The sequence below is a fragment of the Rhyacophila brunnea genome, unplaced genomic scaffold, assembly GCF_057557595.1.
Source record: "Rhyacophila brunnea isolate RB1 unplaced genomic scaffold, BYU_Rbru_1.0 scaffold_13, whole genome shotgun sequence".
Taxonomy (NCBI): domain Eukaryota; kingdom Metazoa; phylum Arthropoda; class Insecta; order Trichoptera; family Rhyacophilidae; genus Rhyacophila; species Rhyacophila brunnea.
In genome coordinates, this window is record NW_028232785.1 from 1,207,613 (window position 1) to 1,220,967 (window position 13,355).

At 36.2% G+C, this 13,355-nt stretch overlaps 2 protein-coding genes across 3 annotated transcripts; one reads left to right on the forward strand and one right to left on the reverse strand.

Annotated features, from left to right (window-relative positions):
• Window positions 1-834: 834 nt before the first annotated feature.
• Window positions 835-5,537, reverse strand: LOC147076094 (DENN domain-containing protein 1B-like). Its single transcript, XM_085941525.1, has 4 exons — window positions 5,345-5,537; window positions 5,099-5,257; window positions 2,736-2,873; window positions 835-1,340 (listed from the first exon to the last, which is right to left on the reverse strand). Exons 1-4 carry the CDS (start codon window positions 5,359-5,361, stop codon window positions 1,022-1,024), a joined length of 633 nt encoding a protein of 210 aa, XP_085797651.1. The 5' UTR covers window positions 5,362-5,537; the 3' UTR covers window positions 835-1,021.
• A 1,251-nt stretch (window positions 5,538-6,788) lies between these two features.
• Window positions 6,789-12,453, forward strand: LOC147076095 (uncharacterized). Of its 2 annotated transcripts, none has more exons than XR_015069543.1 (3): window positions 6,789-7,007; window positions 8,229-8,375; window positions 10,046-12,453. XR_015069543.1 is itself a non-coding variant. In XM_085941187.1 (3 exons), the coding sequence occupies exons 1-3, from the start codon at window positions 6,852-6,854 to the stop codon at window positions 10,047-10,049; spliced, it is 315 nt and encodes a 104-aa protein (XP_085797313.1). In that variant the 5' UTR covers window positions 6,789-6,851; the 3' UTR covers window positions 10,050-12,453. The 2 variants fall into 2 exon arrangements, 1 of the variants encoding a protein (XP_085797313.1); XM_085941187.1 differs by having other exon boundaries at window positions 8,229-8,383.
• Window positions 12,454-13,355: the final 902 nt, after the last annotated feature.

Below are 13,355 nucleotides of genomic sequence, written 5' to 3' on the forward strand. Positions count from 1 at the left end.
TGTTATCCAATGTGCAAAACGGTTTTTTTAGAATGCTCATTTTTGAAAGCAGCTAACTCTGATTTTTGTAAGAAAAATTGTTATTTTTGCATTTATTTTCTTAAACAAAAACATTTCGTTATTCAAGTATTTCAAAGTTTTGAAAATAATTCGAAAAACTTGTAAATTATACATTAATATTTAGCTGCTGGCACTAATTTTTACATGAAAAATCCATATATTATATATAAGTAATAAATTGAAAAACATATAATATAGGTAATTGAGAAAATAATGTAGCTGCAGAATAATAGCGATCAGATATCTATTGTTTAATGTATCAAATTATTCTGCAATAATATATTCTCAGCGAATCAATTTCCAGTAAACAACTCTTAGCTAGGTCAGCAAGTTGATTGGCGATATTAAATACGGTATATTATTACATCTTATCACATCACATTATATCATTACGGTGTATTAACCGAATAATCATTTTTCATAGTATCATATTTTCTTACGACTGTAATAGTAAATAATATTTCATTTCGCTACTCGATTTAAAACGCTGACTCTATGATTATGTACCAGAATTTTATGTTAATGTATTACTTTTAATTTTATAAATAACGAAGAATAATTGATCTAAATGTCACTCAAATCCAAGTACCTAGCTCGTAACTATTTCAGTAGATTGTATGTACTATCATTGTATAATATACTATTGTACCGATACGCTGCTAATAAATCTCACCCTGTTACATCGTAGACTTCATTATCATCATCCTCAACCCACACATCGAACACCACAGTAGTGACCAACAATAATGTTTATTAAATGAATGTAGAAAAACACACCTTTTAGTCAGGATTTTAATAATTAGGTAAGTACATAATATTATCATGTGGTTGCTTTTTGCAGATCGAATATGGCATATTTTTAGAACGCATTTATATGACATTTTTGTATGAGAGCAGCTTGGTTGCTTTATGCAGATCGAAAATGTCATGTTCTGCGATTTGCAAAATCTTTATAACGCATTTATATGAGATTTTTGTATGACAGCAGCTTGGCTGATTTGTGCAGAATGCAAAACAAACTTTTGAAATGGTGGAAATCACAATAACTCATTGTTTTCAAAATTGTGGTCTGGCTGCTTTGTGTATAACGACGCTCAATTAGCGTTCTTACATTTCCTGGAATACGAGGCAGTTCATGTGGTATATGCTTATCAATGACTGTGGCCTGGATGTTCCTTAGGTAGTGAATGAGCTGAAATGTTTCTCCTTCGTATTCCTTGCTAGGTTCAGCCGAATCGGCGTGGTCTGCGCCTTTCATCGAAGCAATCTCATCCAAATACCTCAAAAGAATAATACAAAAATGATGATAATATTTCAATATATAAATCACTAAGGCTATACCTCAGTTGAGGCATGGTCTAAAAACATCGTGGCTAGGCGATGCGCGGATTGCGGATCGCGGGTGCAAATGACGCATGCCGACCGAAATATAATTTGTCATATAAATCCAACATGCGTTTATTTAATATTCTGTTTATTATTCTATTAGTAACAATAATAATAATATATTCATTAAAATGTTTTCTTTTGAAAGTAAATGGGTAACGTTTTAAGCCATCTTTACAAGATGCAAGAATTAATACCCCGTCGACCACGAAGCAAACTGACGTATTTACACCTCAAAGTTCGCTCTCAGACTGCCAGCGAGTCCAAAATTTCATCGCGCCTATAGTTGAAAATTATTTGCAGTTTCACTGAAGTATCGCCTTAATAAATACAAAAATTCAACAGTAATAAAACATTCATTATTTATCAAAATTTAATTTTATCAAACAGAAATTGAGACACATAATTTTGAAAAACACTTCTCAGAAGTATATTAAAACTAATAGAATTTTTTTTTTTTGAAAAAAGTAAGCCACCCCGGCAGGGAATCAAATCCTGCATCCAGTGACGTCCCGTGGGGGTAGGCAGATTGGGCGGCAGTTACTCGAAGGGCGGCAAATCAAGAAGAATGATTTGGTATATATTATAGAAGTAGCTACCTAAACTGAGTACTTAATAACGAAAATATCTTTCCTTTAAAAAAAAACAGCTCACTGGTTGGAAACAAAATTTATTAATTAACATAAAAGGTTAAGAAGGGCTGTTATATTTTTGTCAGGTTCGCAATGTCAAGTATACTTCCGTTGCCCTTCGAAGTCCTTGGTGACCAGAAACGAGACGAGGACGGATGATAAAAAATATTGTATAAAAAATGGGGTGGCATTATGGTGCTTCCAAGGGGCTGCATTTTGTCTAAGGATATCACTGACTGCATCTCCTGGGTTTACGCCCTGTCCACGTATTATCCTCTATGCTACAAGGCGACGTAGTAATTGCGACAAATTTTAACTATTGGCCTTTTTAACACCTGCTCATCAGCGCTCTTCGAAATCAAGCGAAATTAACTATTAAAAAGGCCAATAGTTAAAATTTATCGCAATTAGTACGTTGCCTTGTAGCATAGAGAATATTGCGCGGACGGGGCGTAAGCCCAGGAGATGCAGGGTTCGATTCCCTGCCGGGGTGGCTTTCTTTTTTCAAAAAAGATTTTTTCTATTGGTTATAATATACTTTCTCAGAAGTGTTTTTCAAAATTATGTAGGTTCAATAATTAGAATGGTCATCACAATAAAAGAAATAGTTAATTAGAAATTGAGATGTATAAAGATCATAGTGTGAAGTGGACTTACTTGTAAAACTCATCATGACGTTCGATACATGAAAGGAAAAAAGTGGCGTTCTCGACATTAGGATCATGCCTGCAATATCCATATGTAAATTTGGCATCAATGTCCGTTAGAACGAAGGAGAAATGCTGTTTGAAATTCCTGAAATAATAAAATTATTGATACAAACAAAATTAGTATCGGGGATTTCATAAAAAGTGTAAATCATTTCGCAGGCAATGCAATTATGGAACTTGTAACAAGACACTTGTAAAGCCAGTGTTCGGCGAAGTGAACGAGCCCGAACATCTTTGAAAGAAAATTTTCCGTCGTATATATGGACCGATCAAGGACGGCACCAATTGTAGGAGAATATAATATAATGCTGAGCTCTACGGGCTGTACGAAGATTGCAGCGCAGTTCAATCAATCAAGATTGGAAGACTGCGATGGCTAGGTCATGTGCACCGTATGAATGACAATGAACCGGCAAAGAGAATGGTGTCCAGCAATCCAATAGGGCGTAGAGGGAGAGGCAGGCCAAAGATTCGCTGGTTGGATGGAGCTGCCAGTGACTGCGTATTCTGGGGGTACCGAATTGGAAATCGGCCACACTGGATATTGAAGTTAATCCCTCCAAACCAAAACCAACCACCCATCACACCCGGTCTTAATTGAGTGTATCATAGAGCACACTGGATAGGGACAGGTGGACGGAGCTGTTGGAGGAGGCCAGGGCCCACACCGGATTGTCGCACCCCTGATGATGATGCAATTATGGAACAAAGCCAGCAGTGGGTGGCGTACATATATGACACACGGGACAGTAGGAAATATTCCCGATCACACATGGCTCGAATACACCAGCACAATCCTAATCTCAGTAAATATCCACACATTCATTTGGAATATATGTAATGAATACATAATGAACCATCATCATCAGCCCGAATCTATTGTTTGCGATGTAATAGAGTTTATTAAAAGCCTTAAATGGAGATGGGCTGGACACATAGCTCAAAGAAGAGACAATCGTTGGACAAATCTAGTCATCCAGTGGTATCCGAGAAGTACAAACCGTCCGCAAGGTAGACCTAGAGGCAGCTGGATCGATTAAATGATAAAGTTCTGCGGAAGTACGTGGCAACGCAATGCAAAGGACCGAGAGAAGTGGAAGCAGCTTGAAGAGGTCTTCATCCAGTAGTGGATAGATTCAGGCTGATGATGATAATGATGATTTTGAAAATAATATATTTTCAAACATTTGATTATAGAAAACACCGATACTAACACGATGGTATTAAATAAGATAATCTACGATAAAAGTCACGGTGATTTGCCGCATAGGTGAACACGAGCTTTTATATTTTTTTTTTCGAAAACAGTTTATTTCACGTAGATTGTAGACAATTATAATAAATACCCTTTTCTGTCGGCGCATCGGCTTTTCGATCCAATAATCGTTAATCGAAAATATGAAATTTTCATACATTTTAATACACCATTATTACAAACGAAGTTTATATGAGGTAATATTAGGTTGGGGTAGATTAGATTATAGTGCCTGTACACATGTATGGATTTACTGTCGGCATTTGTGTTTATTTTAAACCAATGATACTCAACCTTTTTTTCTTCATAATATTTGTAAAGTAACGCGGGCACTACTGGTGTGACGAAAAAAATCATGAAACCCCCCTTTTTTACAAAACATTTTTGAGATTTAAAAAATGATGCGTGTTTTTTAAATTAATCGTGTGCAATAGCAACACTCTTATACCAGATCTGATGTGGACCATAATGACAATCCTCTTCGGGTGTCACTATCTGTGCGTCAAAGTCGAAACGAATCTCAAGATATACGAAGTTCCTGATAATAAATGTGTTTCGGGCCGCACATAAAAGCTCAATTGGCCGCAGGTTGAGTATCGCTGTTTTCAACTGTCATGAGTCATGACAATAACTGTTTACACGTAAAAGTGCTGTTCTCTCTCCAATCTCATTCTTCAAGAGTAAGCGACACGCGAGGTTGTCATTTTATAATATCTGACAGGTCGTATTGAAAATCGGAGCTCAAAATGAGTACCTAGTTCGTTTTTTTACCGGCATGTTCGCCCCTATCGCTCTACTGCGCAGGCGCAGATCGAAAATAATCTTACGGTCGCGTTGAATTTGGAACCTTCCAAACTTGTTTGATTTATGCACGCAATCTTGCCAACTGCAGGGTAATACATGTTTCCACATACATTTTATTACTGTGCACAGTAAATCTATGCCCGTGTAAACGGGGTATTAGGTTAGGTTGGGTTTGGTTTGGTCTAAAATGAAAGTTGTAAAATCTCATGTCCACCTCTGCGGCATATTTACCAAAGTAACTATTTATTTACCTTTCAAATTCGAAAGGGAAGATAAACTTAACCGCACTTTCCAAGGGGTTATTATTTTCGCTGGAGGTAGGAAATTTATACACAATTGTGGGCTCCGAAGTCTGATGCGACGATGGAGCAATTTCACAGTAATATTCAAAGTACTGTTGGACGACTTCTCTGAAAAATAAAGGAAAAATTTGATCATGAAACATGCGGTCTATCGTTCATGTTAGTTACGCACTGTTATTATTTTTGATAAGTCACCTTTTACGCGATCCCATACTGAAAATATGTGCCTCACAACACTATGTTCACAATTTTCTTAGCGATTAACACTAAATCAATCTAAAACAATGTTATCAAACGGTCAATTAGAATGTTATTTCACAATATTTTGACATTTCCTATTCTATTCTAGTCCTAAACTTTACCCGCCACCGCCGATATTTTTACAATGGCCGCCACACGGGTGCCAACGTAGAAAGTGTCAAAAGTCACTGGCTGAATGTAAAATGATCTTGTGTTTTTTTCAAAAGATTTTTTTTGTACCTATAATATCTGAGGTGTTTCAAAATAATAAGTGTTTAATTGTTTCTACAAACCTCGTCATTACTCCAGATGAATCTTGTAGAACAATAATTATTTATTTGCCATCAGGTTTACCAAGCTACATATCCACGTCAATGTCGTTTGAAATGTTTACCAATGATTTGATATCCATCCCGTGATAATGGCTCATTTTGCACTTAATTAGGTGTTATTATATTTGCCTTGGATCGTTTCAAACTTCAAAATAACGGTCAATGTGTTAATAATACTAATATTATTATATTTTACATTAATGAGATGCGTGTCCATAGACGGAAGCATGCACAATGAAATAGTTCGAAGAACAAAGCTGGGAAGGAGTGCTTTCGAACGTCTGAATAGTACCTACCTTTAAGAGTGACCTACCATTAATTATGTCTTAAGCGTAGGATGTTCAACCAATGTGTGCTACCCGTGCTCACGTATGGCTGCGAGATGTGGACCCTCAACACGAGAGATGTCCAAGGGCTAAGAGTCGCACAGCGAGGCATGTAGAGGTGTATGTTGGGCATCACGCGAAAGGACCGTAAGAGAAACGAATGGGTTAGCAAGCAGACAGGAGAACGCGATGTAATAGACGTTGCCGAACAGCTGAAATGGAGATGGGCGAGGCACATTGCTCGCCGAAAGGACGGCCGCTGGACAAATGCCGTCATCCAGTGGTACCCAAGGGGCATGAAACGGCCACAGGGTCGCCCTAAAAGCCGCTGGATTGACGAACTGGTAAAGTTCTGCGGAAATACGTGGCAGCGAACGACACAGGACCGAGAGAGTTGGAAAAAGCTTGGGTAGGCCTTCATCCAGCGGTGGATTGACCCCGGCTGATGATGATGATGACATTCATGAGAGGTCCATATAGCTGGATCACCCAGGGTGAATATACGTTTGAAAAGATCCAAGGCAAATATAATATAACTTTTCAAGCGCAAAATGCCTATTATCACGGGATGGATATCAGGGGAATAGGTATCAAGCGAAAACGGAACATAATATTATAATAAAACAACCCGTATTGGGAAACATTTTCGACGAAAAGATTAGTTTTAAAATTATTTTGTAACAAAACTGCAACTATGGCAGCACTGTCCTTTAATGTTGCTCAATATAATCTATGGCCGCCATCATAGATAATATACGTAAAGCCAAACTGCTTCGTGACAGATTCTCGGTTTAAATACGTAAAATGGATATAAAAAGTGCAATAAATGACTTCGAAGCTAATACAGTACCACAGCATAGGTGTAATGTCGTGCCAATGTTGAATCCAAACAGTCCAGACATCAATATTGTGACGTACATTAAGCAAGAGAACGCTGATAATGCCAGCGGCGCTTTTGAGGTTAGATATTCAGGACTTATTATTTTATTTAGTGTGATTAAATATTAATAGCCTTGATCTAATTGTTCGATATTGTAACCTAACTACGCGCGTGCGATTAAAGGCTTTTGTCAACACCTACTTATTAGCAATAATAGGTACCCCGAGCCCTCTCTTCTGTATTTATTAGTAATGCCGAGCTCAAAGAATATATTGTGACTAACTCAAATGTGTTACCATATAGCATAATATGGGCTTGCTACTGATGGAAACTAATAGCGCCTGTGCACATTCTTGGATACACTTTAGTATATAACACCATTAGTGTGGACTTTAAACCATTGCTATTATAACTTTTTACGCGTAAAAATGCCGACTGTGTCGCCAATCTCATTCTTTAAGAGTAAGCGAGGCGCGATGTTGTCATTTTATGGTACATTTGACAGCCGTGAAAATTTGTTAACCTCAAAATGTGTCTGTGCGGTGTGGTTCGTTCTTTTACCGCCAGGTTCGTCATTGTCGTTCTACTGCACAGGCGCAGATATCAAACAGTCCAATTGTCGCGAGAAAATTAGCTGCGTGCATGCTATGCTGCAATTTCCCGTGCATTTTTTGCATTTTTTAACATTGCCGCGATAGTACGTACCTACATCAGTAAATCCATGCACGTGTAAACGGGGTATAAGTATGTTGATAGTATATTGAAATGTGCTTGTTCTACCAATGTAGTGCATATTTTGACACTGTTTCATCGAAACTTCAAAAAGAATAATTATTAGATTATGTCTCATGTAACCTTACATTGTCAGTTAGCTGCAGATTCATTTAAAAGCAATTCATATGAAGGAAGACAAATTGGTAAATACTTACTTTTAACCGATTGATGTACGTTTATGTAGTTTGGACGACAGAATAAAACCTCCATAAAACTACTCAATAGTATACAAAATTGTAACATTCTTCTACTTTCACCCTCTCACTCCACAACGCATAGGGCAAGCATAAGTTCGCGCCGCTTCCCTCGGTCCATCGCTAACTCTCACGCCTCTCGCCATGCCAGACCTGCAGCGCGTAGATCACTTTTGTAATATCGCCGCCGTGTGAGAGAAGTCCGGGTACGAAGTGTCACACTCTCTGGCGGCATTCGGAATACATGTCCCAGTCACGTAAAGCGTTACTATTCGTATCTAATGCAATCTTAATCATAATATAACTTATGTACCTGTATATTTGTTTTTTTAGAGTCCTGAAATGAAATTTGCCTGTGTTAAATCTGAGACTTATCCAGTACAGGTTGCTTTCAAGAACGAATTCGTTGAAGACGACTCAGTGCGGCGAATCAATTATGAAGATCCGCAATCTGGTTGCTCATATTCGGAGTGCAAGCCGGTAAAACAGTTACATAATATATAATGTTTTATTTGTTTTAAATAATGAAAATGATAACTTGAACTTAAGAAAATATCTGGGAATGCATACATACAATGCAGGCGTTACCATATTGGGTGGTAAATTTACGTAGCGTTTATTGGTATGGGAGTCGTGTGTCGATGATGAAAGTCTGGTAGTTCTTTCTCAAGTGAAATGAGGCTTATGACTTTATTACTGGAGAAATAATATACAATAATTGGTATACAAGTATTTCCGACAGTTAAACAATGCAAGATGAGAAGCGGCGGAGAATGCTCAGTCCGGGGCGCGATAAGAGACCCAATTAATAAATATTATAATACCTAATTAAGGTCAGCTATTTTATTGAGTATCCAACAATTGGATACTGGTTTACAGTAGATAGGTGAATATTTATTAAATTGAGTTCAGCTCCTAATCGCAGACCTATACGCTGATAAGGCTTGGATTGTTGGTTCCCACAGAAGTTTTGATTGTCTAATAATAATGAATCGTATTGCTTCCTATTTATTTTTAATCTTATCCGTTGTGATGATTTTCATTCCTGTTTATCAGCAGTAGGTGAGTCTGACTTGCTAGGGTTTTTTCAATAATGACCTCTAGGTACAGTGGCTTCGAAGTATGCCTCGGCCTTGTCCCTCGTCATTCTTCATTATGCACCACCCGTGCAAGTATGTTTTAAAAGTGAAAAAACGGTGTGAGGTATCATCATTTATAGCACTACAATCGTTCGCGGGCCTTGACCTCCTTCAAAAACTTCCTCTATCCTAGACGACCTAGCGCCGATATTCCAGTTGCTTTGACAGAGCTTTCTTCGATCTCTCGTAACGCTTCCAGCCAACTTAGTTTTCTTCGTCCAAGTCTTATATGTCCCTCGAACATATCCCTACTTGCTGATATCTCCTCCGGCATTCTAAGCACATGGCCGATCCAGCGCAATTTGCATTTACATATGACACGTAATTTTTCCAATCCCATAAAGTTTTAATTATCTTTAATCCCCAAATGCCGACTTTTGAACAGCTCTAAAGATTCTTCTAAAAACTTTCCTCTCAGAGATATCAATATGTATCGCATCCTGTATCTAAGTACCTAGTATTCTACACGTGAAAACGTGGTGCAGGCGAGTTTTATATGAGGTTTTTTTGGTTTTCCTTGAGAGAGTCTCGTTTTTCACATACCAAAATAGCAGTTGTTGGCGAAGTGACTCTGGCTACTTATTTCGTCACTTGTGTTATTAATGTTTGTGATAAGAAACCCTAGCTAAACAAATAAAACCACAGCTGCAAAAGTATCATATATAAAAAAAAAAAATATATTTATTTTTGAATTTACTTCGACTGCCTGGTGCCTAGTTGTCCCGGCGCCGAATCGTCCTAGACCCTCTAATTCGGGTTAAGCATTTCTTCTAAACGATGAAAATATCTTATTTTTCTATAGACTTCTCCCTGTAATTAGATGTTTTTGGTGCTAATTTTTGTAATATTTTTCTCTCTACAAATTCGTCTAAGAACTCTCTTCTCAAAGATATCCATCTTTTTGGAACACCTTTCACCCTGTCATGCATCTCTACATTATTAGATGTTTCTACAGAGCTAATTTTTGAATTTGAATCAAATTTAATAACAATACTACTCCGTGTTTTTCAGTTGACACTTTCAACTTCCGCCTTGACATATACGGATAGTCTCGGATTGTCAAGAAAAATATCACAACTACAAGAGCCACACGATGAAATACAAATTGACAAGCAAGACATTAAAGAAGAATTCGGGCTATATGAAACGATGACTAGTGTAGTAGACGCCGTCGGCCGCACTGCTAATTGTAAGCAAATAAAATCAATCGTCATATTTCCAGATTTATTAGAACCTGTCATAAAAATAGAGAGAAGATCTATTCATAAGAAGAATTATGTATGCTGTATTTGTTTTGATTTTTTTGCATCGTTATATTTACTAAAGCTTCACAAGGCAAAACAACACGAAATAAGTCATTCCGGTAAAAGGCTATTTAAATGTAATCAATGTCACTACACATCTGTGAGGTCTCATCGAATAAAAATACACAATATGACTCATTCCGGTGAGAAGCCATTTAAATGTGATCAATGTAATTACTCCTCTATAGCATCTAGTGGTCTAAAAAGACACAAAATGACTCATTCTGGTGAAAGGCCATTTAAATGTGATCAATGCAATTACTCGTGCTCCACATCTTTTTCGATGAAAATACACAATATGACTCATTCTGGTGAGAAGCCATTCAAATGTGACCAATGTAATTACTGCTCTATAACATCTAGTGATATGAAAACACACAAAATGACTCATTCTGGTGAAAAACCATTTAAATGTGACCAATGTGATTATTCATGCTCACAATCTAGTAGGATGAACACACACAAAATGATTCATGCTGGTATAAAGCCATTTATTTGCGATCGATGTGATTACTCTTGTGTAGCATCTAGCGCGATGAAAACACATAAAATGACTCATTTTGGTGAAAAGCCATTTAAATGTGATCAGTGTGATTATTCATTTATATCATCTAGCGGGATGAAAAAACACAAAATGACTCATTCTGGTGAAAAGCCATATAAATGTATTGAATGTAATTACTCGTGCATTCGATTTAATCATATGAAATTACACAAAATGACCCATACCGGTGAAAAGCCATTTAAATGTGAAATTTGTAATTACTCCTGTATAACACACTCTACAATGAAAAGACACAAAATGATTCATTCGAGTGCAAATAAATTTGAATGTGAAATATGTAATTACTCGTGCATTCGATATGAGAGCATGAAATTACACGAAATGTCACATACTGGTGAAAAGCCATTTATATGTGACCAGTGCAATTACTCTAGTGCACGCTCTTATGACATGAAGGTACACAAAATGACTCACTTTGGTGTAAAACCCTTTAAATGCGACCTCTGTGATTACTCGTGTATAGTATCTAGGAGCTTGAAGAGACACAAAAAGACACATTCTGGTAAAACACCATCTTAAGATAATAAATAAAAATTATCATAACGAACGTTTAGTACCATATTATGATTAGTCATATAATGTAATCATTCTGTCGAAAACTGATTTACTTTATTATGATTTTATTTTTCTGTTATTCTAGTTTTTTTTTCGACTACATCCGATCCTCATAAAATCATATGTGCATCCACCTAGTGGTGGTTTGTATTAACTGATTTTGTTTTTACGATAAATGGATGTCAACCACTTGCTCAACCTCTGACTCATACACAAATTGAAAAACAATTTATGTTGCCAAACTCAGGATTAGAACCTGGCACCCATGACACTATTTACCGACGCATGAAAAAATATTAAATGACATGTATTTTCGTAAAATTTCTTTTAAAATGATAGCAATTCGCTTGCAGGACCCTCGCTTATTTAGACAAAAATGCATAAATATAATTTAAAATCATTTTTATGAAAGATATTTCACTAAAAAAAGACGGTAAGCAATAAATCGATATTTTTACAAAGAAAATATGCCCCTCGAGAATCGTAATTGCGTTAAATGAAATACTACGACTTGGTCAGTTGGGCTTTCTATCCAGTAGGCCGATGACACGAACGAAAACCCTCAGTTGGTGTTTGGAAAAGAGTATAGTTTGACGACATAACTATACAAATCTAGCCTTGTAGTCAATTCTGTCACTAAATACTGGTACGGCATCCTCACGGCATAGTATAAATGAAATATGTACAAGTCCCATGGTTCTTACTGGCAAGTCAAAGGCAACTTCTCAGTATAAACTATGGAAGAAGAAGAAATAAAGTCGGTCGAAAGACCACAGAAAAGCGGTAAGTAAGAATACTCGTTTAGTATTTGAAGATAAATGTGATAATGTTAACGATTTTAATAAATGTAGAGAAAAATTTTCAGTTCATAAATCGAGAGTTCTCATGTGAGATTGTAACGCTGTGATTACAGGCCTCGATATAATCAATTTGAAAAATTTTGCCTCGGGCATTTTAAAATGTAAATTGCTTAGTTAATGACTATTAAACTAAGGAAATAAAAAATGAAAAAAAATGCTTGCATGAAACTCAATAAGTACATGCGTAATTAAACTTTGCACGAGTATTAGAAATGTATAAAAATAAATTTATTAAAACTAATAAATTCCTGTACTGTACAAAAATAATGAATAAAAACTTATGTCTATAAAATTAGATTAAGGTAAAGTTAAGCTACAGTTATAAAAATATTGTAAGCACGCATTTATGTTGGTATGCGCGTAATCTCAAATTCCAAATTTTAAATGTTAATAACTTGGAAGCTCTAATAAATATTACGAAAGTAATAAGGCAGAATATCTCGATACATTGACTTTGTTGTGTTTCTACTTATAAATAATAGTAATTCTTGACAGCACTCAGACTAAATAGAAAAATAAGATATAAAAATTCAATAAGTTAAAAATAGCCTCGTGAACTTGAAAATTCGAATGACGAATCGTAATATCGTTCGATACAGCTGCTTGCTTGTATAACGCGGAGAAAATAGATTAAAAGTCGCGATATATAACTCTATTGAATGAACAGATAAATTAGTGGGTGCATATGATAATCATCCCTTTTGATTAGGACGTAAACTTACATCTATATAAGCAGTAGGTAAATCATTATAATATCACTTTACGTCTTAAATTTTACTCAAGGGAGAAATATTATAGAATAGAAAGTTGCGTCATAACAGATTAGTTTTATTAAAACTAGATAAATTTTCATTGGTTTAGAATAATCCAGAGTGGTGGTAAAACACCATGCACAAATTTAGATGGGCGTAACGTCTTTTGCACCGTCATTTTAGGATAAGGGCTGCCACCCCCTTATTTCACATACGAATACCTACTGCGATAGCTTGTTGGAATGGTAAAAAATATACAAAATCGACCGTTTTAATTTTATCATC

What these genes read in the sequence shown, in the direction of transcription:
- LOC147076094 (XM_085941525.1), bottom strand. An exon ending in TTCCCTTTCGAATTTGAAAG is followed by an intron (nt 2,874 to 5,098) that starts GTAAATAAATAG and finishes TTATTATTTCAG; the next exon opens with GAATTTCAAACAGCATTTCT. An exon ending in CGTCATGATGAGTTTTACAA is followed by an intron (nt 1,341 to 2,735) that starts GTAAGTCCACTT and finishes TATTCTTTTGAG; the next exon opens with GTATTTGGATGAGATTGCTT.
- LOC147076095 (XM_085941187.1), top strand. Translation starts at nt 6,852, where the DNA reads ATGGATATAAAAAGTGCAATAAATGACTTCGAAGCTAATACAGTACCA. An exon ending in ATGCCAGCGGCGCTTTTGAG is followed by an intron (nt 7,008 to 8,228) that starts GTTAGATATTCA and finishes TTGTTTTTTTAG; the next exon opens with AGTCCTGAAATGAAATTTGC.